Here is a 23,731-nt window from a genome sequence, read left to right as displayed (position 1 = left end):
TGCGTATGGATGTAAGGTGCCAAGGGATCCTATAGTGTGCTTGTTGGGATGTGTGGATGAGATTGGAGTGGATAACAACCTAAAGATAGCTATTGCCAGATTGTTATACATGGCTAGGAAGGCAATAGCTCGAAATTGGATTAGGGAAGAACCGCCGTCAAGAGGAGAGTTCCTCCAGTATGTGAAGCAGGGCCTGACACTGGAAAAGGGGTTTTATAAAAAAAGAGGGAAAAAATCGAAATGTTCAATAAAATGTGGTCTCCGTGGATTGCTATGGGATAGGGGTATTATAGAGGGAGAGGTAATTAATGGTAATGTTAAATGTGGCTTATATTATTGGCCGAGGGATTAGATAGTATATTGGTCTAATGATGGAAGTGCTAAGCAAGGTGAGCTGCTTTGTTGGGTGGGGTTGGGGGGTGGTGGGATTGAAGGGGAATGTTTGAAGGGGGGGGGAAAGCTTTGTATTGAAAATGAGAATGTAACATGTCATTTATCTTGTTATTCTTAATAAAAATTTATTTGAATAAAAAAATTAGCAGATGCCTTGTAACGTTTGGAAAGCCCCTGATGTGCTTAAACAGTGGAAACCCCCCACAAGTGACCCCATTTTGGAAATTATAACCCTTTGGGAATTTATCTACAGATGTAGTGACGATATTGACTCCATGCATGTTTTCCAGAAACAGGCAGCAGTGGATGCCAATTGCTGTTGTAGCGACCAGTATGCTGTAGTGACCAGTACATTATGCCCAGCTCATGCTTCTGGAGACATGCACCCATAAATTAGGTGGGCTCTCATCACTACAGCAATGTCAAAAATGTGGGCACTAAATGTTGTTTAGGCTCACTGGGGCTCAGAAGAGAGGGGGGGGGCATTTGGATTTGGGAGTGCAGAATTTGCTGAATTTCTTTTTTCTCTCGCTTTTCCAGAGCCTTTGTGCTACCAGTAAGGTGGAAGCCCCCTATATTTCCGTTGATGACAGACCTGAGTGGGGACTTGCTTTTTTTGTGGATTGAGTTGAAGCTTTTATTGGGAACATTTTACATAACGTTTGGGATCACATTTATCCTGCACTCTACGGTGAGCATTTACTTTGGGGTTTACATCTAAATATCTGAGTGACGTGATTCAGATGAAACCCCTGAGGTATCCATTCACTATAATGAGGCAGCAATTACTCTTGACTCCGTCTGGCCTCTGATCAGTGGTGTCCTTTTCAGAAGTGCACAAAACTGTGGCCTTTTATGCAATCCTAAAAAGACGGACACCGCCGGATCACAGGTCCTATGGCGTCCACAGTGCCTCCATCTGCCTCATTATAGGGAATCTTCCGCCGGGGGTTCTGTCTGAATCACGTGTTTCAGAGACTTACACAGAAACCCCGATGTAAGCGCTCAGCGTAGAGCGCAGGCTAAATGTGCCGAACCTTACTGCGATCTTTGGGAGGCAGAATGAAAAAAAATAAATAGCATGTGAAGAATTGGTTTTAATTTTTACACCGTTCCTCGTGCAGGATAAGTGATTAGATGACTTTATTCTTCGGATCGGTGCGATTACAGCGAGGACGGTGCACCTTCTGTCCACAACGGGGGCAACGGCCAGGTCCAGCGCCAAGCAAGACGAGCAGCAGTCAGGTGCACGGACGGTGCACGCACCCTCTGTCCACAACGGGGGCAACGGCGTGACGGTGAACTGAAGCAGTGGGTGAGCGTGTCTTCCACTTGGGATGTGTTATACTACGTGGCTGTGTTATATACTACTTGGGCTGCCTGTGTTATATACTACGTGGGCTGTTATATACTGCGTGGCTGTGCTATATACTACGTGGGCTGTGTGTTATGCTACGTGGCTGTGTGTTATGCTACGTGGCTGTGTTATATACTACGTGTACGTGGGCTGTGCTATATACTACGTGGCTGTGTTATATACTGCGTGGCTGTACTATATACAACGTGGGCTGTATGATATACTACGTCGGCTGTGTTATATACTACGTGGCTGTGTGTGATACTACGTGGGCTGCATTATATACTACGTGGGCTGTGTTATATACTACGTGGGCTGTGTTATATACTACGTGGGCTGTGTTAGATGCTACGTGGGCTGTGTTAGATGCTACGTGGGCTGTGTTAGATGCTACGTGGGCTGTGTTAGATGCTACGTGGGCTGTGTTAGATGCTACGTGGGCTGTGCAATGCAATATACTACGTGGGTGTGCTATATGCTACGTGGGCTGCGTTATATACTACGTGGGCTGTGTTATATGCCACATGTCTGTGCTATATGCTATGTGGGCTGTTATATACTACGTGGGCTGTGTGTTATATACTACTTGGGCTGTGTTATATACTACGTGACTGTGCGATATACTACGTGACTGTGTGATATACTACGTGGCTGTGTGTTATATACTACGTGTACGTGGGCTGTGCTATATACTACGTGGCTGTGTGTTATATACTACTTGGGCTGTGTGATATACTACGTGGCTGTGTGATATATACTACGTGGCTGTGTGTTATATACTACGTAGGCTGTGTTATATACTACGTGGGCTGTGTAATATACTACATGGGCTGTGTTATATACTACGTGGCCGTGCCATATACTACGTGGGCTGAGTCATATGCTACGTGGGCTGTGCAATGCAATATACTACGTGGCTGTGTTATGTTATATGGCTGTGCTATATGCTACGTGGGCTGTGTTATATGCCACATGTCTGTGCTATATGCTACGTGGGCTGTGTTATATGCTACGTGGCTGTGCTATATTTCTCTGCTGTATCTGTGCATCATGAATCGTGGTATGTGTTAAAGGGGGGCCCTCTGTGACTCTTGCCAAGGGACCTCAAAAACCTGGAGCCGGCCCTGATTGAAGGGGTTAACAAGTAGGATAGTATTATAGAGCGGGTTGTTATGGACGTGGCGATACCAAATATGTGTACTTTTGTCAAGGTAAAAATATATTTATCTTTATACTTTTTGTACTTTAATATATACTTATGCTGTGAAACAATAAGTTTTTCTTTTTCATGCTTGCTGATGCAAATTTAACTGTATTTAAGATGGCTCCCAGTATTCACCTTTGCCCCACTTTCACTCGGCTGAAGGAACAAGCTACACATTCCAGAAGGACAAGTATAATTTCTCTGGAAATGATACTTAAAGCGATGTGGACAAGATGTGGACAAAGGAAGATTCATCAGATGACGTCAGGACCAACCAGAAGGACTGAATACTAGATACATTGCTTAACCCCCGCCTAACCCCGCCCTCTGCACACCTTCCCCCAATAGATCATGTAATATTGTGTTTTAGGAAATAAAATCAGTTGTTGCTGTGACGTTCCCACTACGTGTGGACACACGAGCATGCTATGAGTTTGAACCAGCATTGTGTCTGACTCATTCTTATCCGGTACCAACATGCTTTAATCTAATTTGGAATGACTGGTGGATGAAGGGTATTGTCGTGACGACCCCGACAATTTGGCGCAACCAACGTGGGGCGTGGCCCGTGATCCGAGACCCCCTGGACCCATGCCTGGACGTCCGTGGACGACACCCGTAGTGGCTGACCTCGAGGACTGATCACCCTCCAAACACGGTAAGTGGAGATCGCATACTATGTATGTGTCACACTTGCTAGTGTTTCAGCCATTATTGGTTAGTCTGTGGTCTCCTTGGGTCTGGGGAGTGACCGGTCGAGTGGTGAGACCGAGCGCGATCCCGTGCCACGCTTCGAACCAGCAACTGAGAGACGTCGCACTCTGCACGTCCTCGTGTACACCACACCTCCTCCACCGGTCATTGTACTCCATTCAACCACCCTACCCGTGACTGTTGCCTAGTAGTGATAGAGTGAAAGATTGAGAAGTTTGTGGATTGGGGCGGGCTTTGAGAAGGGATAGGAGACGTGGCCTCTGTGATATTGCACGCACATACATTGGTAATTAAGACGTCCCAAGAGGGGGACCACCAGAAACACTTGCACACACTTGCACATATCGGTAATTAAGACGTCCCAAGAGGGGGACCACCAGAAACACTTGCACACACTTGCACATATCGGTAATTAAGACGTCCCAAGAGGGGGACCACCAGAAACACTTGCACATATCGGTAATTAAGACGTCCCAAGAGGGGGACCACCAGAAACACAGTGGAGGGGTCTCACTAGGAGACAGCCTCCCAACGTTTAGAATATCGTGACAGGGCAGACTGTAATCACGGGTGTTCAGGTTAGGGAAAAAAATTGAGCGCGAGGCTCTTTATTCATAACACGTGGAGCGCGAGGCTCCGTGTTAGGACACAAGTGTTGCTGTCGCTGTCAGCGGCCTACTGCAGAAGGGCGTAGTATTCTGTGAGTCATGTTACGTCTCTTAAAGAAGAAGTCCGTGCCCCACAGGTTAGATGAGGATGCTGTGGAAGTCAAGACAATAGTAGAGTCACGGGAGGGCAAGAAGGCAGTCAAGAATGTTGAGAGGTTGTACAAGCATGTAGGATTGCCCTCGACAGGGAGATTGCAGCCGTCTACATGGCACAATTTCATAGACAACAAAAAGGGCATATTGAAAGATAAAGGATTGTTAGAACAAGCACAAGCTCATCTGCGAGTTGCGCGAGCTTTAAAGAACGAGGGATGGAAAGAGGTTGATGGAGAGGGAGGCTCAGAAGATGCAGAGCCCATGTTTGGTTATAAAATACCTCAATTATTAGTTTTTCTGAGGTGTTCTGGCATAGGAATTGTGTGAAGGTTTTGTAGAAATTAATTGAGTCTGAGAACTGCTGTATTTCGTCACTCTGTGTGGTTTTCCGAGACACCCAATGGGAGGGGTGAACCCGTGCGTGAATTGTTTGTGATTTTTCCTCTTTGTGCTGCGGGCCAGAGAAAGGGGGGCTAGCTGCGCTGAAGAATATGGAGTTGTGTATATTCTGTCCTTGGTTCAGTACGCGCTGAGTCCAGAAGAGTTTAACCCAGTCTGTATCAGCAGCTGCAGCGATCCTCACTCGCTCTCTAGTCCCCCTCCCCTCGCAGCTTCAAGGACACAACTCGCAGCTCGCTTCCTTATCAGTGGCCCAAGAAGCAGAAGACTTCAGCTCCAGCTCCCCCTCCCTTACACAAATCCAGTCTTACGCTCCAATATTCATTTTAACCCTGGGTCTGGAAATCTCTCTCGCCATGTTAATTCTCAGACCAAGACAGGACAGATGGATTTGTAAATATTGCGGTCAGACAAACCCAGACTGGAGAAATACTTGTATAATCTGTGCTGCAACCCAATCTAAGTGAATTACACTGATTCCTGTCCAGATAAGATCACATGTAGTGAAATAAAAAGCTGACACAGGATTGTGGGGACATTAATTTTGGGAGTAGGCTGACAGTAATCCTTTTGGGAAGGAGCTGTAGACCAGCATGTCGTGTCACCCCCAACCGGTCATCTAGTCACCCCCACCACCAGAGAACCAACCACATCAGGTAGTGTAAGACAGATACAGGAGTATTATCCCTGGAAGCCCTCTGACTAGCTAGCTACGCTAAAATAATTGGCTGACCCTGAGAACAAACCTTTCCCATTTTACAGACAAAGATAATATGATGGACGTATAAGTGCACCTGAGCAGACCTAGAGAGTTGGTGAGCCAAGATGATGGTCAGATGGTCCTTACGTTATATAACCCCTATGTAGATGACCATAATGAGATGTGTTATAAAAAAAAAATAAAAAAAAATAGGGGGGATAGTGTTGTTAACCCTGTCAGTTAGAATATGCCTATGTCACGTTACTTCAGTATGTGGGTAATTTTTTTGTTTTTTGTTGTGTGCACAGACAGAGCAGGAAGCCATTGTTGCCACTGTTAGTTTTCACAAGTATCTGGCAGATCTGAACTGTCGGGTTTCGGCCTTGAAACTTCGGTTCTGCCTTGGTCAAGTGATATTTTTGGGTCACTGTCTCCTTCAGGGTGCCAGAAACCTCACAGAAGAAAGAAGAGAAATAGCCGTCAGCTCCCTTCCATTCCCAAAAGATGAGACTGAACTCCAGCGTTTCCTTGGACTATGTACTTATTGTTGTCAGTGAATACCGGACGCATCCCGCATAATGCAACCTCTCTACAAGGCCCTGAAAGACTGTTCAAGATGTGCTGATGATTTTGGCAGATTCCACACCGGATACGCTGTTACTATGGAAGATACTGTAGTGCACGGAGCTGCACTCCCTCCCTCCCTCCCTGTCAGCACAAGAAGCAGAATGTCAGGATCTGTCTACTGCATGTACTTTGGCCAAGGACAGGCGGGCTAATATACACGGACTCACTGTAAGCATTTGGTATTGCTCATGATTTCGGAGCCCTATGAGCCAATCGAGGATTTGTTACTACCGCCGGGACTCCGTGAAGAATGCTGAAGCTGTTAAAGCCCTCATGGACTCAATCGAATTACCTACTCAAGTGGCCATTATCAAAGTTAAGGAGCACGGTCCTAGGAACAGTAAACAGACTGTTGGTAACGCCTCTGCGGATATGCAAGCAAAAGCCGCTGCTCTTCTACCCGTTGAACAGACCATACAGGCTATGGTGACCACACGCTCTCAGCGTAAACAGTTACAAGAAACACTGACTCTACAGGAACCTGATGATCTACGACAGACTGAGGTTTTCTGCCGGACCCCGCGAGACCGCTTAATGATGATGCAGAGAATGTCTCCAAAGGAAGAAGTGAAGCAGTGGAAAGCTGATGGAGCACGTATGGACATGGTCGCTGGAAAAAGGACCAACTTGTGTGTCTCCCTAAGCGGATGTACCCTGCTATTGCCACGTGGGCCCACACATTGAGGTATCTGTCAGACCTGCTAACCCGGTCAACTTCAACGTGTACCCCCGAAGCATCTTGCTAAGCCCGATTATCCTTTCCAAAAGCTCCAGGTGGACGACAGGACCATATCACGTTGCCTAAGTCTGGAAGGTATGAATATTGTCTGGTGGTTGTCGATATGTTCTCCAGTTGGCCAGAAGCATTCCCCGTTACCAACGTGACTGCAAAGATCACAGCAAAGAAACTGGTGATGGAACTTATATGCAGATATGGTGTTCCAGAAGTTGCTGAAAGTGACCAAGGCCCGGCCTTTTCTTCTCATGTGTATCAGGAGGTTCTGACAATGCTTGGATCCACTGTAGCCCTCCATACTCTCCACAATCCAGTGGGAAAGTTAAGAGGCTGAACGGTACACTGAAGGGACAATTGACCAAAATGATGCAGGAGACTACGGCTCCATGGCCAGGGCTCTTACACGTTCGTACTACCCCTATTGCAAAATATGGCCTGTCCCCATATGAGATATTGTTTGGTGTTAGGTTCTCAGTTGCAAATTTCCAGTCTCAGTAGTTGTCAGAAGAAACTGACCGTGCTGTTCAATATGTTATTCAGCTTAGTAAAAATGTTGCTAACACCCATGTTTTAGTTTCTTTTTTCCTTCCAGATTCAGCAGAAACCGATATTTGTCACAATTTGAAGCCTGGTGGTTTTATGGTCGTGAAAAGCTATGTCAGTAAAACTTGAAGGAAAGAGCACCTGGATCCACGCTGCACACTGCAAAAGAGACCGGACCAGCGCTTACTCATAGTGATGATCGAAGGAAAATGTTGCTGTTGTTTTTGGTCCTGAGGCCAGGGGCCATCTTCGCCCCTACCTTTTCGGCCCCTATTGTAAATAAGAATTCCGGTGCCACTATTCTCTGGGTAAACCTAACGGCCCCGGTAAATATCTGGTGATTTGATTTCTGCGATGTAGTCAAGTGCCCCAAGACTCAGCGGGTGGTAGAGGGAATCATTCATAATGTGTTTAATAGTGGATACTATGGGAATTTAGGCCATATACAGCTCCAGGATATTAGCTTCAGACCAACCAAGGCTCCCGTTACCAGTACAGCTAAAACAGGCCCAGGTGAACGTTTGCAAAATATAGTTAACGAAGTAATCCCCATTCCAGGTCTTAGTTGGCAAGAAGTCTTCTCCATAGAAACACAAACAGCCCCAAGGACAAATTTATGGTTAGAATGGGTAAGATACAATGTACGAGTCCAGAATATCTCTGTAGGATGTATTGCTTGTGCTGCAGCAAATACACATCTATACACATATGCATTGTTTTTTCCTGATGACAATACCACTGCCTGTGTTATGAATCTGTTGAAGGGTCTAAAGCCCACTAATTGCTGAGATTATGTCCCACTAATTCATGAAGCACCTAAACTAAAGGTCCCAGGAGGGATAACCGTAGTAGCTGATAATTATACCTGCTATAATTCCCACGACACTACAGGTACACCAGTAGGGGTCTTCGAGACAGGTTTCTGCAAAGGGAACAGTTCTCTAGATACTGACTTGCTAGCTAATCATACACAGTATATGTACAATATTTATTGGTTATGTGGAGATGGTAAGCTCCATCCTAGGTTGCCTAATGCCTGGACAGGTCAATGCACCCTTGTTAAACTAGCTATGCAGTTCAAGATTTTACCTTGGGATCCAGAGACACCTGATGAATATACCAGAAAGAGGAGAAGTCTCGATCAGCTCCATATGAGTTATGAAGAAGATCCATTGGTATATGTCGATGGCATTGGAGTGCCAAGGGGGGTGCCTGACCAATTTAAAGCCCAGAACCAAATCTATGCTGGCTTTGCTTCCATAATCCCACAGGTGCAGATTAATAAGAATGTTGATTGGATCAATTACATATATTACAGTGAACAAAGGTTTGTCAATTTTACCTGTGATGCCTTCCAAGGTATAGTTGAGGAATTAGGCCCTAATACTAGAATGACCCTCCAAAACCAACTAGCCCTTGATATGATCTTAGCTGAGAAAGGAGGAGTCTGTGGGATGGTGGGAGAGGAATGTTGTACCTATATCCCTCAGAACTCTGGGGTAAATGGAAAGACCATGATAGCTCTCAAAAAGATAAATGGGTTAGCAGCAGAATTAAAAACTAATGCTGGAGTAGACACGTCTTTCTTTTCCGGCTGGTTGGGTGGGCTCAAAGGATTCCTTCAACAAGCTTGTCTGGTACTGATTGCCCTTCTTGTAGTTGGATTGATAATTCTCTGTTGTGTTATTCCCCTGTATTAAAAGATTATCACTGAGGCAACTCCGACTGGCACCTTTCTCAACCAAGAAGTAGACTCACCTGAGTACGATGGTACTGATCCAGGGGAGATCCCTAAGTATGTCCCCCTCAAGAAGATAGACAAAACCCTTTACTCTCAGATGATGTTAAGAGATTTAGTTTAGGGACAGCAGGAGAACTCCATGTGAAGCTAGTGAAGGGTTCAGCTGCCTGGAGGCCTCTCACAAGGGGAGAGCTTCTGAGGTGTCTGGATGAAGAAATCCACCTCCCTTTTCCCCATCACATGGACAGTCTCGAAGGATCTTTCTTTTTAGGGAAAAACTTAGTGCTACGTGGGCTGTGTTATATGCCACATGTCTGTGCTATATGCTACGTGGGCTGTGTTATATGCTACGTGGCTGTGCTATATTTCTCTGCTGTATCTGTGCATCATGAATCGTGGTATGTGTTAAAGGGGGGCCCTCTGTGACTCTTGCCAAGGGACCTCAAAAACCTGGAGCCGGCCCTGATTGAAGGGGTTAACAAGTAGGATAGTATTATAGAGCGGGTTGTTATGGACGTGGCGATACCAAATACAGTGGGGCAAAAAAGTATTTAGTCAGTCAGCAATAGTGCAAGTTCCACCACTTAAAAAGATGAGAGGCGTCTGTAATTTACATCATAGGTAGACCTCAACTATGGGAGACAAACTGAGAAAAAAAAATCCAGAAAATCACATTGTCTGTTTTTTTATCATTTTTTTTGCATATTATGGTGGAAAATAAGTATTTGGTCAGAAACAAACAAACAATCAAGATTTCTGGCTCTCACAGACCTGTAACTTCTTCTTTAAGAGTCTCCTCTTTCCTCCACTCATTACCTGTAGTAATGGCACCTGTTTAAACTTGTTATCAGTATAAAAAGACACCTGTGCACACCCTCAAACAGTCTGACTCCAAACTCCACTATGGTGAAGACCAAAGCGCTGTCAAAGGACACCAGAAACAAAATTGTAGCCCTGCACTAGGCTGGGAAGACTGAATCTGCAATAGCCAACCAGCTTGGAGTGAAGAAATCAACAGTGGGAGCAATAATTAGAAAATGGAAGACATACAAGACCACTGATAATCTCCCTCGATCTGGGGCTCCACGCAAAATCCCACCCCGTGGGGTCAGAATGATCACAAGAACGGTGAGCAAAAATCCCAGAACCATGCGGGGGGACCTAGTGAATGAACTGCAGAGAGCTGGGACCAATGTAACAAGGCCTACCATAAGTAACACACTACGCCACCATGGACTCAGATCCTGCAGTGCCAGACGTGTCCCACTGCTTAAGCCAGTACATGTCCGGGCCCGTCTGAAGTTTGCTAGAGAGCATTTGGATGATCCAGAGGAGTTTTGGGAGAATGTCCTATGGTCTGATGAAACCAAACTGGAACTGTTTGGTAGAAACACAACTTGTCGTGTTTGGAGGAAAAAGAATACTGAGTTGCATCCATCAAACACCATACCTACTGTAAAGCATGGTGGTGGAAACATCATGCTTTGGGGCTGTTTCTCTGCAAAGGGGCCAGGACGACTGATCCGGGTACATGAAAGAATGAACGGGGCCATGTATCGTGAGATTTTGAGTGCAAACCTCCTTCCATCAGCAAGGGCATTGAAGATGAAACGTGGCTGGGTCTTTCAACATGACAATGATCCAAAGCACACTGCCAGGGCAACGAAAGAGTGGCTTCGTAAGAAGCATTTCAAGTTCCTGGAGTGGCCTAGCCAGTTTCCAGATCTCAACCCTATACAAAACCTTTGGAGGGAGTTGAAAGTCCGTGTTACCAAGCGAAAAGCCAAAAACATCACTGCTCTAGAGGAGATCTGCATGGAGGAATGGGCCAACATACCAACAACAGTGTGTGGCAACCTTGTGAAGACTTACAGAAAACGTTTGACCTCTGTCATTGCCAACAAAGGATATATTACAAAGTATTGAGATGAAATTTTGTTTCTGACCAAATACTTATTTTCCACCATAATATGCAAATAAAATGATAAAAAAACAGACAATGTGATTTTCTGGATTTTTTTCCCCCAGTTTGTCTCCCATAGTTGAGGTCTACCTATGATGTAAATTACAGACGCCTCTCATCTTTTTAAGTGGTGGAACTTGCACTATTGCTGACTGACTAAATACTTTTTTGCCCCACTGTATGTGTACTTTTGTCAAGGTAAAAATATATTTATCTTTATACTTTTTGTACTTTAATATATACTTATGCTGTGAAACAATAAGTTTTTCTTTTTCATGCTTGCTGATGCAAATTTAACTGTATTTAAGATGGCTGCCAGTATTCACCTTTGCCCCACTTTCACTCGGCTGAAGGAACAAGCTACACATTCCAGAAGGACAAGTATAATTTCTCTGGAAATGATACTTAAAGCGATGTGGACAAGATGTGGACAAAGGAAGATTCATCAGATGACGTCAGGACCAACCAGAAGGACTGAATACTAGATACATTGCTTAACCCCCGCCTAACCCCGCCCTCTGCACACCTTCCCCCAATAGATCATGTAATATTGTGTTTTAGGAAATAAAGTCAGTTGTTGCTGTGACGTTCCCACTACGTGTGGACACACGAGCATGCTATGAGTTTGAACCAGCATTGTGTCTGACTCATTCTTATCCGGTACCAACATGCTTTAATCTGATTTGGAATGACTGGTGGATGAAGGGTATTGTCGTGACGACCCCGACAATTTTATTCTTTTTTTTTTTTTTAAATAAGTTTATTTATTAGAAATATACATACATATTTTTTCTTTATTTTGGATTTTTTTTTTTTTTTTTTTTTTTTTTTACACATTATAATATATTATATATTTTTAAAAACTTTTTTACATTGTCCCAGTATCGGACATCACTAAATAATGTCAGATCGCTGATCTGACACTTTGCTCCGCTTAGTATCAGATCAGGATCTGACAGGCAGAGAAGGAGAGGTCTCAGGTCCTGCTCTCAGCAGGCACTTACAAGCCACCTCCCTGCAGGACCCCACGGCCATCTTGGTGCCTAGGGTTTCCATAGAGACCCTCAGGACGCTATCGCAGAGGGGTTAAATGCCTGCGATTGGTGCTAGCACTGATCGTGGACATTGTTGCGGGGCGTCAGCTGTCACATACAGCTGACACCCGCACCCGATCGCCGTGGCGCTCAGCGTGAGGCCGCAAAAGCAATGCGCCATCCTAGTACTGCTGCTTAGGGAATGCACCTCCCGCAGAGCAGTTCTAGTACGGCGCATGTTGTGAAGGGGTTAAAATTTGGACACCCCTGGACAAAATTACTATTATTGGGAACAGTTAAGCAAGATGAAGATTAAATTATCTCTAAGGGATAAAGATGACAAATTTCATTTGTATTTGAAGCAAAAAAAAAAGGAAAATGTGCCGATGCAAAAGTCTGGGCCCCCTGCATAGTTAGTACCAAGTAGCACCCACTTTTACAAGTATGACAGCTTGTAAACGGTTTTTATAGCCAGACAAGAGTCTCAATTCTTGTTTGAGGGATTTTCCACTATTCTTCCTTGGAGAATTCTTCCAGTTCTGTGAGATTCCTGGCAACCTTGCTTCCTTTGCTATTTTTAGGTTTAGCGCAAATTTCCAATGATGATCAAATCAGGGGACTGTGAGGGCCAATGTAAAACCTTCAGCTTGCCCTTTCTGCGGTCATCTATGGTGAATTGTGACGTGTGTTTAGGACCATTATCTATGTGTAGCAGCCATCCTCTTCCTCTATTCAGCTTCTTTACAGGTGGTGTTATGTTTGCATCAAGAATTTGTGGAAATTTTATTGAGTCCATTCTTCCTTCTACCTGTGAAATGTTCCCCATGCCATTGGCTGAAGCACAACTCCAAAGCATGATAGATCCACCCCCGTGCTTAATGGTTGGTGAGATGTTCTTTTCCTGAAATTCTGTGCCTGTTTTTCTCCACACACGCCTTTGATCATTATGGCCACAGAGTTCTATTTTAACCTCATCGGTCCACAGGGCTTGTTTACAAAATGCATCAGGTTTGTTTAGATGTTCTTTTGCAGACTTCTGAAGCTGAATTTTATGGTGAGGACGCAGCAGAGGTTCTTCTTCTAATGACTCTTCCATGAAGGTCATATTTTTGCAGGTGTCTCTGAACTGTAGAACAATGTACTACAACTCCAGCCACATGTGGCTCGCCTGCCCCTGACATGTGGCTCGCCGACGATCACAGTAAAAAAAGTCCCTAGGGAGCCGCCCCGCTGCCTGTAATACCCACCCAGGGCGGGCGTCAGCACCCGGGCAAGTGGCGGCACCCTGAGCAGGCAGGGGGCCTACTCGCTGTCGGGGACACTGACGTGCTATGGTGCCGGCCCCCGTGAGTGGACTCCTGCCTGCTCCGGGCCCCAGCACTTGCGATACTTACCTCTCCCGGTTCCAGCCCTGCGTCTTCCATCCTCTGTGACGTTCAGGTCAGAGGGCACGATGACGTCACTAGTGTGCGCCCTCTGACCGAGCAGTCACAGCGCAGAGCAGGAAGTCGCTGAGGAGTCCAGAGCAGCGACAAGCAACGAGAGGTGAGTAGTTCATTTTTTTATATTTGGAGCAATATATGGGGACCATCAGTCGGGGCCCAAATATGGAGCATTATATGGGGCCAGTAATATAGGGAGCATCCTATGGGGTCAGTAATATAGGGAGCATCCTATGGGGCCAGTAATATAGGGAGCCTCCTATGGGGCCAATAATATAGGGAGCATCTTATGGGGCCAATTTAATATGGAGCATCTTATGGGGCCAGTTCTATATGGAGCATCTTATGGGGCCAATTCCATATGGAGCATCTTATGGGGCCAATTCCATATGGAGCAGTACGTGGGGCCAATTCCATATGGAGCAGTACGTGGGGCCAATTCCATATGGAGCAGGATGTGGGGCCAATTCCATATGGAGCAGTATATGGGGCCAATTCCATATGGAGCAGTATATGGGGCCAATTCCATATGGAGCAGTATATGGGGCCAATTCCATATGGAGCAGTATATGGAGCCAATTCCATAAGGAGCAGTATATGGGGCCAATAATATATGAAGCATCTTATGGGACTGTTAAAGGGTATTGACTTTTAAGATTGCTACTTCCAATAGGTGGCACTAGAGTTCAATTTGCATAACAATAATGTAAAATGCATGAGGATAGAGTGAAAGTGAAAATCTGCATGTTATTATTTATGCCTTCTCTAGGTTTTTCTATGACTATCTGCATTGTGGCTCTCGACCAACTTTCATAGCAGAATGTGGCTCTCAAGGTAAGAAAGGTTGGGATGAGATGATGAGAGTTATAGTTGGTGACCACAGAACAGACATGACAGTCTCCCCTCCTTACCCTGCTGATCGGCCCATATTGCGATCGCCTCTTGTGCTCCATGTATAACCTCAACCTTAATATCGATCAGATCTTCACCCTAAAAAGAAAAATGTAAGATGAGCTCAGGTCCCATCACTTCATGGTCAGATGTTGTGGAGGCTTCAGTGTCATCTACCTGATGATCCTCCGGGATGTTGTGATTCTCCTCCGGACAGTCCTGGGGATACAGAGGACGGGGACATCTCTCTGGTGGATTTCTCCTCCTGGATCCATCTGTGGAGACACAGACTGAATACATCACCTGCCGTGTATCTGTCTATACATGAGACACGTCTCTCAGAACCAGTAATTCTAGGTTTATACATCAGGGACCAAGTTACATTGTTGTTGTCCTCACCACCGGTACCGAGGTCCCAGCACATTGTGGCCCCAAGTATGAAGTGATAATCAGTGAGGCCAAAGCCAAATGCTCTCTGCTCTGCACCCGCTGATGAGGACCCTGAGGAGGGGGACAGAGGAGACCCTCGTCAGTCAGATGGAGGAGCCGTACTAAAGGCCCCGTCACACATAGCGACGCTGCAGCGATACCGACAACGATCCGGATTGCTGCAGCGTCGCTGTTTGGTCGCTGGAGAGCTGTCACACAGACAGCTCTCCAGCGACCAACGATCAGGGGAAAGACTTCGGCATCGTTGAAACTGTCTTCAACGATGCCGAAGTCCCCGGGTAACCAGGGTAAACATCGGGTTACTAAGCGCAGGGCCGCGCTTAGTAACCCGATGTTTACCCTGGTTACCATCGTTAAAGTAAAAAAAACAAACGCTACATACTTACCTACCGCTGTCTGTCCCCGGCGCTGGGCTTCTCTGCTCTGGCTGTAAGCACAGCGGCCGGAAAGCAGAGCGGTGACGTCACCGCTCTGCTTTCCGGCTGCCCGCCGCTGTGCTTACAGCCAGAGCAGAGAAGCCCAGCGCCGGGAGAAGTCACAGCGCCCGAGAGGACGGTGTTGTAGGTGCACCCGGTACGCAGCGGTTAGCGCCCATCAATGTGTAGAAAGGACAACTAGAGAGCCGGCACCGGGGTCATGGGCGCTTACTGATGTACACGGGGAGCCAAGGAGAGATTGTCTGGTCAGATTCCACAGAAAAGCCCCATAATACATATTGTACTAAACAAACAACCCTTTACGGGAGACTTACACTGATTATTACCAGCATTGTGCGGCCCGATGTCCCTGCGGGGCCAACACCTGCATCATCATCCCACTTGTATCGTTTTGATCAGACCCCATGAACAGGAAGTTCTGATCAGACCCCCTTACATTTTGCTTTCATTGAGCCATGGAGGCTAGGACCCCCTTCCCGTTCATTCTGATGTCATGTGATAAGGCTCTTTAACCCCTTCCTGATATTTGGTGTCCATGCATGAAGGATGTCAGGTGCGCTTCTGTGGAGTGAGCTCTGATTGCTGCCATTTAATCACTTCACTGCTGCCGACAGCCTGACAGTGCCATATAAAGGGAACCTGTCAAGTAAAATAACGCTAATAACCTGCAAACATGGGGTTAATCAGCAAGTTGATAGCATTTTAAACTAGCCCGGTGTCAGCACTGAGAGCCCCCCTGCCGGGAGGAGATTAACCTTATTTCATCTGGCAGTGTTCAGCTTTCATAGAGTTTTGGCGGGTGCAGCTACCGTCAACGGTCAGTGTATACAGAGCAGCAGCTGTTACCGAGCCCCCTGCACTGACTGTCACTTGGCTCAGCTTTATGGCTCAGCATTAGGGTACCGTCACACTAAGCGACGCTGCAGCGATACCGACAACGATGCCGATCGCTGCAGCGTCGCTGTTTGGTCGCTGGAGAGCTGTCACACAGACAGCTCTCCAGCGACGAACGATCCCGAAGTCCCCGGTAACCAGGGTAAACATCGGGTTACTAAGTGCAGGGCCGCGCTTAGTAACCCGATGTTTACCCTTGTTACCGTTGTAAATGTAAAAAAAAAAACACTACATACTTACATTCCCGGTGTCTGGTCATGTCCCTCACCTTCAGCTCCCCGCACTGACTGAGCGCCGGCCGTAAAGTACAGCGGTGACGTCACCGCTGTGCTGTACTTTACGGCCGGCCGGCGCTCACCAGTCAGTGCGGGAAGCTGATGGCGGGGGACATGACCAGACACCGGGAATGTAAGTATGTAGTGTTTTTTTTTTTGTTTTTTTTTACATTTACACTGGTAACCAGGGTAAACATCGGGTTACTAAGCACGGCCCTGCGCTTAGTAACCAGATGTTTACCCTGGTTACCAGTGAAGACATCGCTGAATCGGCGTCACACACGCCGATTCAGCGATGTCTGCGGGAGATCCAGCGACGAAATGAAGTTTCAAACGATCTGCTACGACGTACGATTCTCAGCGGGGTCCCTGATCGCAGTAGCGTGTCAGACACAGCGAGATCGTAAGGATATCGCTGGAACGTCACGGATCGTGCTGTCGTAGCGACCACAGTGCCACCGTGAGACGGTACCCTTAGAGCTGGCCATCAGTCAGTGCCGAGGCGCAGGTTCAGCTGCTGCTCACTATATTCTGAGGGGTCACTGAAGCCGCGCCGGCTGCACCTCTATGGCTGGAAGACAAACGCTGCCAGGGAATAAAGTTGATTTCCTCCTGGCAGAGGGGCTCTCAGTGCAGGCGCCGGGCAAGTTCAAAACATTATTAATCTGCAGGTTAACCCCATGACTGAAGGTTAATCCCTTCATGACCCAACCTATTTTGACCTTAATGACCTGGCCATTTTTTGCAATTCTGACCAGTGTCCCTTTATGAGGTAATAACTCAGGAACGCTTCAACGGATCCTAGCGGTTCTGAGACTGTTTTTTCGTGACATATTGGGCTTCATGTTAGTGATAAATTTAGGTCGATAATTTTTGCGTTTATTTGTGACAAAAATGGAAATTTGGCTAAAATTTCACAATTTTCAAATTTTGAATTTTTATTCTGTTAAACGAGAGAGTTATGTGACACAAAATAGTTAATAAATAACATTACCCACATGTCTACTATACATCAGCACAATTTTGGAAGCAACATTTTTTTTTTGCTAGGAAATTATAAGGGTTAAAATTTGACCAGCGATTTCTAATTTTTACAACGAAGTTTACAATGACCACCTTACATTTGAAGTAAGTTTGAGGGGTCTATATGGCTGAAAATACCCAAAAGTGACACCATTCTAAAAACTGCACCCCTCAAGGTGCTCAAAACCACATTCAAGAAGTTTATTAACCCTTCAGGTGCTTCACAGCAGAAGCAACATGGAAGGAAAAAATGAACATTTAACTTTATAGTAACAAAAATGATTTTAACAACATTTCTTTTTTATTTTCCCAAGGGTAAAAGGAGAAACTGGTCCCCAAAAGTTATTGTACAATTTGTCCTCAGTACGCCGATACCCTATATGTTAATTTTTGAAACTAGACCTCCCATGTAACTAATCTAGATGTGCGGTGACCACTTTAAATCCCCAAGTGCTTCACAGAAGTTTATAACACAGAGCCGTGAAAATAAAAAATCATTTTTCTTTCCTCAAAAATTATGTTTTAGCAAGCAATTTTTTATTTTCGCAAGGGTAACAGGAGAAATTGGACCCCAATAGTTGTTGCCCAGTTTGTCCTGAGTATGCTGGTACCCCATGTGTGGGGGTAAACCACTGTTTGGGCATACCTTCTGAGCCCGGACGTATGACGGCATGACGACCAGAGGTCTCCTTGAGACTTCTATGGTTGTTAGTGCTGGATTGCTATGAGCACCAAAAAATGTTTGTAAAAATATTAAAACATTTTAAAAGTTTAAATCACCCCCCTTTTGCCCCACTCAAAATAAAAATCAAACCTACACATATTTCGTATCGCTAAATAGCGTACCGATAAAAAAGTTAAAACGCCAGAATTATGGTCTTTTGTTGCCGCAACATTGCATTAAAATGCAATAACGGGCAATCAAAAGAACCTCTTAACCAAATCAAATTAACCCTGACTCTGCTGAGCAACAATAGTGTATTGCAAGTGGTATGTCCTGACGAAGGGGTCGTCTGAACCCTGCAACGCGTTGAATAAACCACGTTGAACCTTTACTATTCCTGGAATTCTTCTGATGGCAGCGCGATGATGAACCTCTTTTCCTACTAAGTGTATACTTCTACCAGGTCCGGCACTGACCTGTGGATCTGCAGCAGCCGCCATTATTACTATAATTCTTTTTATCATTCTCACCAGGTGAGTAGTTCTCTTGGTGAGTGCACCCTATGCAACGTGAGATAAGACCCGATTGCGCTTTTGGTGTCTCCTTTTTCTATCTGAGTAACAATCCACGACAGACTTAGGAACCGAAAGAACTCACAGGATAGAATGGACAGAAGGACGGGACATCTGCAGACAAAATGTGACCGATGCTTTAACGAAGACTCAAGACTGATGAAGACGAGACGACAGCGGAGAAACCGCGACTCACAGATCAGAAGAAAATAATCAGGGAAATGAAAGCTATTGTCACACTGAGAAAATGTAGAGAAAACCGGAGCAAGTCTGGAGAAAAATCATCTATTATAGGACGACGCCGGAGAAACGTCATCACATCCACCGGAGCCAACAAGGAGCCTCTCACCTCGTGGTGTAAGAGGCCGGAGCTCCTCCATCATCACGTCCTGGTACCGATCCTGGTGTCCTTCTAGATACTCCCACTCCTCCATGGACAGATAGACAGCGACGTCCTGACACCTTATAGGAACCTGACAACAATCACACCGTCATCACCCAGAATCCTCCAGTGCTGTCCTGTTTAATGTCCCAGCAGTCACCTCTCCGCTCATCACCCAGAATCCTACAGTGCCGTTATGTATAATGTCCCAGCAGTCACCTCTCCGCTCTCCACCGGAGCTCCTCCATCTTCACGTCCTGGTACCGATCCTGGTGTCCTTCTAGATACCCACTCCACCTTGGAGAGATAGACAGCGACATCCTGACACCTTATAGGAACTTGACAACAGCAACACCGTCATCACCCAGAATCCTCCAGTGCTGTATAATGTCCCAGCAGTCACCTCTCCGCTCATCACCCAGAATCCTCCAGTGCCGTCCTGTATAATGTCCCAGCAGTCACCTCTCCGCTCATCACCCAGAATCCTCCAGTGCCGTCCTGTATAATGTCCCAGCAGTCACCTCTCCGCTCATCACCCAGAATCCTCCAGTGCCATCCTGTACAATATCCCAGCAGTCACCTCTGCGCTCATCACCCAGAATCCTCTAGTGCCTTCCTGTATCATGTCCCAGCAGTCACCTCTCCGCTCATCACCCAGAATCCTCCAGTCCTGTATAATGTCCAGGCAGTCACCTCTCCGGTTATCACCCAGAATCCTCCAGTGCTGTATAATGTCCCAGCAGTCACCTCTCCGCTCATCACCCAGAATCTTCCATTGCCATTCTGTATAATGTCCCAGCAGTCACCTCTCCGCTCATCACCCAGAATCCTCCAGTGCTGTATAATGTCCAAGCAGTCATCTCTTTGCCCATCACCCAGAATCCTCCAGTGCTGTCCTGTATAATGTCCCAGCGGTCACCTCTCCGCTCATCACCCAGAATCCTCCATTGCCGTTCTGTATAATGTCCCAGCAGTCACCTCTCCGATCATCACCCAGAATCCTTAAGTGCCGTCCTGTATAATGTCCCAGCAGTCACCTCTCCGGTTATCACCCACAATCCTCCAGTGCTGTCCTGTATAATGTCCCAGCGGTCACCTCTCCGCTCATCACCCAGAATCCTCCATTGCCGTTCTGTATAATGTCCCAGCAGTCACCTCTCCGCTCATCACCCAGAATCCTCCAGTGCTGTATAATGTCCCAGCAGTCACCTCTGTGCTCATCACCCAGAATCCTCCAGTCCTGTATAATGTCCCAGCAGTCACCTCTCCGCTCATCACCCAGAATCCTCCAGTGCTGTATAATGCCCAGCAGTCACCTCTCCGGTCATCATAGTAACATAGTAACATAGTTAGTAAGGCCGAAAAAAGACATTTGTCCATCCAGTTCAGCCTATATTCCATCATAATAAATCCCCAGATCTACGTCCTTCTACAGAACCTAATAATTGTATGATACAATATTGTTCTGCTCCAGGAAGACATCCAGGCCTCTCTTGAACCCCTCGACTGAGTTCGCCATCACCACCTCCTCAGGCAAGCAATTCCAGATTCTCACTGCCCTAACAGTAAAGAATCCTCTTCTATGTTGGTGGAAAAACCTTCTCTCCTCCAGACGCAAAGAATGCCCCCTTGTGCCCGTCACCTTCCTTGGTATAAACAGATCCTCAGCGAGATATTTGCATTGTCCCATTATATACTTATACGTGGTTATTAGATCGCCCCTCAGTCGTCTTTTTTCTAGACTAAATAATCCTAATTTCGCTAATCTATCTGGGTATTGTAGTTCTCCCATCCCCTTTATTAATTTTGTTGCCCTCCTTTGTACTCTCTCTAGTTCCATTATATCCTTCCTGAGCACCGGTGCCCAAAACTGGACACAGTACTCCATGTGCGGTCTAACTAGGGATTTGTACAGAGGCAGTATAATGCTCTCATCATGTGTATCCAGACCTCTTTTAATGCACCCCATGATCCGGTTTGCCTTGGCAGCTGCTGCCTGGCACTGGCTGCTCCAGGTAAGTTTATCATTAACTAGGATCCCCAAGTCCTTCTCCCTGTCAGATTTACCCAGTGGTTTCCCGTTCAGTGTGTAATGGTGATATTGATTCCCTCTTCCCATGTGTATAACCTTACATTTATCATTGTTAAACCTCATCTGCCACCTTTCAGCCCAAGTTTCCAACTTATCCAGATCCATCTGTAGCAGAATACTATCTTCTCTTGTATTAACTGCTTTACATAGTTTTGTATCATCTGCAAATATCGATATTTTACTGTGTAAACCTTCTACCAGATCATTAATGAATATGTTGAAGAGAACAGGTCCCAATACTGACCCCTGCGGTACCCCACTGGTCACAGCGACCCAGTTAGAGACTATACCATTTATAACCACCCTCTGCTTTCTATCACTAAGCCAGTTACTAACCCATTTACACACATTTTCCCCCAGACCAAGCATTCTCATTTTGTGTACCAACCTCTTGTGCGGCACGGTATCAAACGCTTTGGAAAAATCGAGATATACCACGTCCAATGACTCACCGTGGTCCAGCCTATAGCTTACCTCTTCATAAAAACTGATTAGATTGGTTTGACAGGAGCGATTTCTCATAAACCCATGCTGATATGGAGTTAAACAGTTATTCTCATTGAGATAATCCAGAATAACATCCCTCAGAAACCCTTCAAATATTTTACCAACAATAGAGGTTAGACTTACTGGCCTATAATTTCCAGGTTCACTTTTAGAGCCCTTTTTGAATATTGGCACCACATTTGCTATGCGCCAGTCCTGCGGAACAGACCCTGTCGCTATAGAGTCACTAAAAATAAGAAATAATGGTTTATCTATTACATTACTTAGTTCCCTTAGTACTCGTGGGTGTATGCCATCCGGACCCGGAGATTTATCTATTTTAATCTTATTTAGCCGGTTTCGCACCTCTTCTTGGGTTAGATTGGTGACCCTTAATATAGGGTTTTCATTGTTTCTTGGGATTTCACCTAGCATTTCATTTTCCACCGTGAATACCGTGGAGAAGAAGGTGTTTAATATGTTAGCTTTTTCCTCGTCATCTACAACCATTCTTTCCTCACTATTTTTTAAGGGGCCTACATTTTCAGTTTTTATTCTTTTACTATTGATATAGTTGAAGAACAGTTTGGGATTAGTTTTACTCTCCTTAGCAATGTGCTTCTCTGTTTCCTTTTTGGCAGCTTTAATTAGTTTTTTAGATAAAGTATTTTTCTCCCTATAGTTTTTTAGAGCTTCAATGGTGCCATCCTGCTTTAGTAGTGCAAATGCTTTCTTTTTACTGTTAATTGCCTGTCTTACTTCTTTGTTTAGCCACATTGGGTTTTTCCTATTTCTAGTCCTTTTATTCCCACAAGGTATAAACCGCTTAGACTGCCTATTTAGGATGTTCTTAAACATTTCCCATTTATTATCTGTATTCTCATTTCTGAGGATATTGTCCCAGTCTACCAGATTAAGGGCATCTCTAAGCTGTTCAAACTTTGCCTTCCTAAAGTTCAATGTTTTTGTGACTCCCTGACAAGTCCCCCTAGTGAAAGACAGGTGAAACTGTACAATATTGTGGTCGCTATTTCCTAAATGCCCAACCACCTGCAGATTTGTTATTCTGTCAGGTCTATTAGATAGTATTAGGTCTAAAAGTGCTGCTCCTCTGGTTGGATTCTGCACCAATTGTGAAAGATAATTTTTCTTGGTTATTAGCAGAAACCTGTTGCCTTTATGGGTTTCACAGGTTTCTGTTTCCCAGTTAATATCCGGGTAGTTAAAGTCCCCCATAACCAGGACCTCATTATGGGTTGCAGCTTCATCTATCTGCTTTAGAAGTAGACTTTCCATGCTTTCTGTTATATTTGGGGGTTTGTAACAGACCCCAATGAGAATTTTGTTACCATTTTTCCCTCCATGAATTTCAACCCATATGGACTCGACATCCTCATTCCCTTCGCTAATATCCTCCCTTAAAGTGGACTTTAGACAAGACTTTACATAGAGACAAACCCCTCCTCCTCTCCGATTTTTACGATCCTTTCTAAACAGACTGTAACCCTGTAAGTTAACTGCCCAGTCATAGCTTTCATCTAACCATGTCTCGGTTATTCCCACTATGTCAAAGTTACCTGTAGATATTTCTGCTTCTAGTTCTTCCATCTTGTTTGTCAGGCTTCTGGCGTTTGCGAGCATGCAGTTTAGAGGATTTTGTTTTGTTCCAATCTCCTCACTGTGGATTGTTTTAGAAATGTTCTTACCTCCCTTCTGAGTATGTTTTCCTGGGTCGTCTTTGTTCGAGTCTAATGTTTTTCTTCCCGTCCCCTCTTCTTCTAGTTTAACGCCCTCCTGATGAGTGTAGCGAGTCTTCTGGCGAATGTGTGTGGCGATTCATCACCCAGAATCCTCCAGTGCTGTATAATGTCCCAGCAGTCACCTCTCCGCTCATCACCCAGAATCCTCCAATCCTGTATAATGTCCCAGCAGTCACCGCTCCACTCAA

The 23,731-nt window shown here is 45.5% G+C and overlaps 1 protein-coding gene across 1 annotated transcript in view; it reads right to left on the bottom strand.

The window, feature by feature from the left end:
• Positions 1-23,731, bottom strand: part of LOC138658302 (zinc finger protein 91-like) — a 117,449-nt gene that overhangs the window by 40,543 nt on the left and 53,175 nt on the right. The window contains exons 7-10 of the mRNA XM_069745778.1: positions 19,425-19,543; positions 19,173-19,296; positions 14,686-14,783; positions 14,529-14,607 (exon numbers count right to left, since the gene is read on the bottom strand). Coding sequence (XP_069601879.1) covers positions 14,529-14,607; positions 14,686-14,783; positions 19,173-19,296; positions 19,425-19,543 — 420 coding nt within the window. The remainder of the gene's footprint in view (positions 1-14,528; positions 14,608-14,685; positions 14,784-19,172; positions 19,297-19,424; positions 19,544-23,731) is intronic.

The sequence above is a fragment of the Ranitomeya imitator genome, chromosome 1 (genome assembly GCF_032444005.1).
Source record: "Ranitomeya imitator isolate aRanImi1 chromosome 1, aRanImi1.pri, whole genome shotgun sequence".
Taxonomy (NCBI): domain Eukaryota; kingdom Metazoa; phylum Chordata; class Amphibia; order Anura; family Dendrobatidae; genus Ranitomeya; species Ranitomeya imitator.
This window is presented reverse-complemented; position numbering and strand designations above follow the sequence as displayed.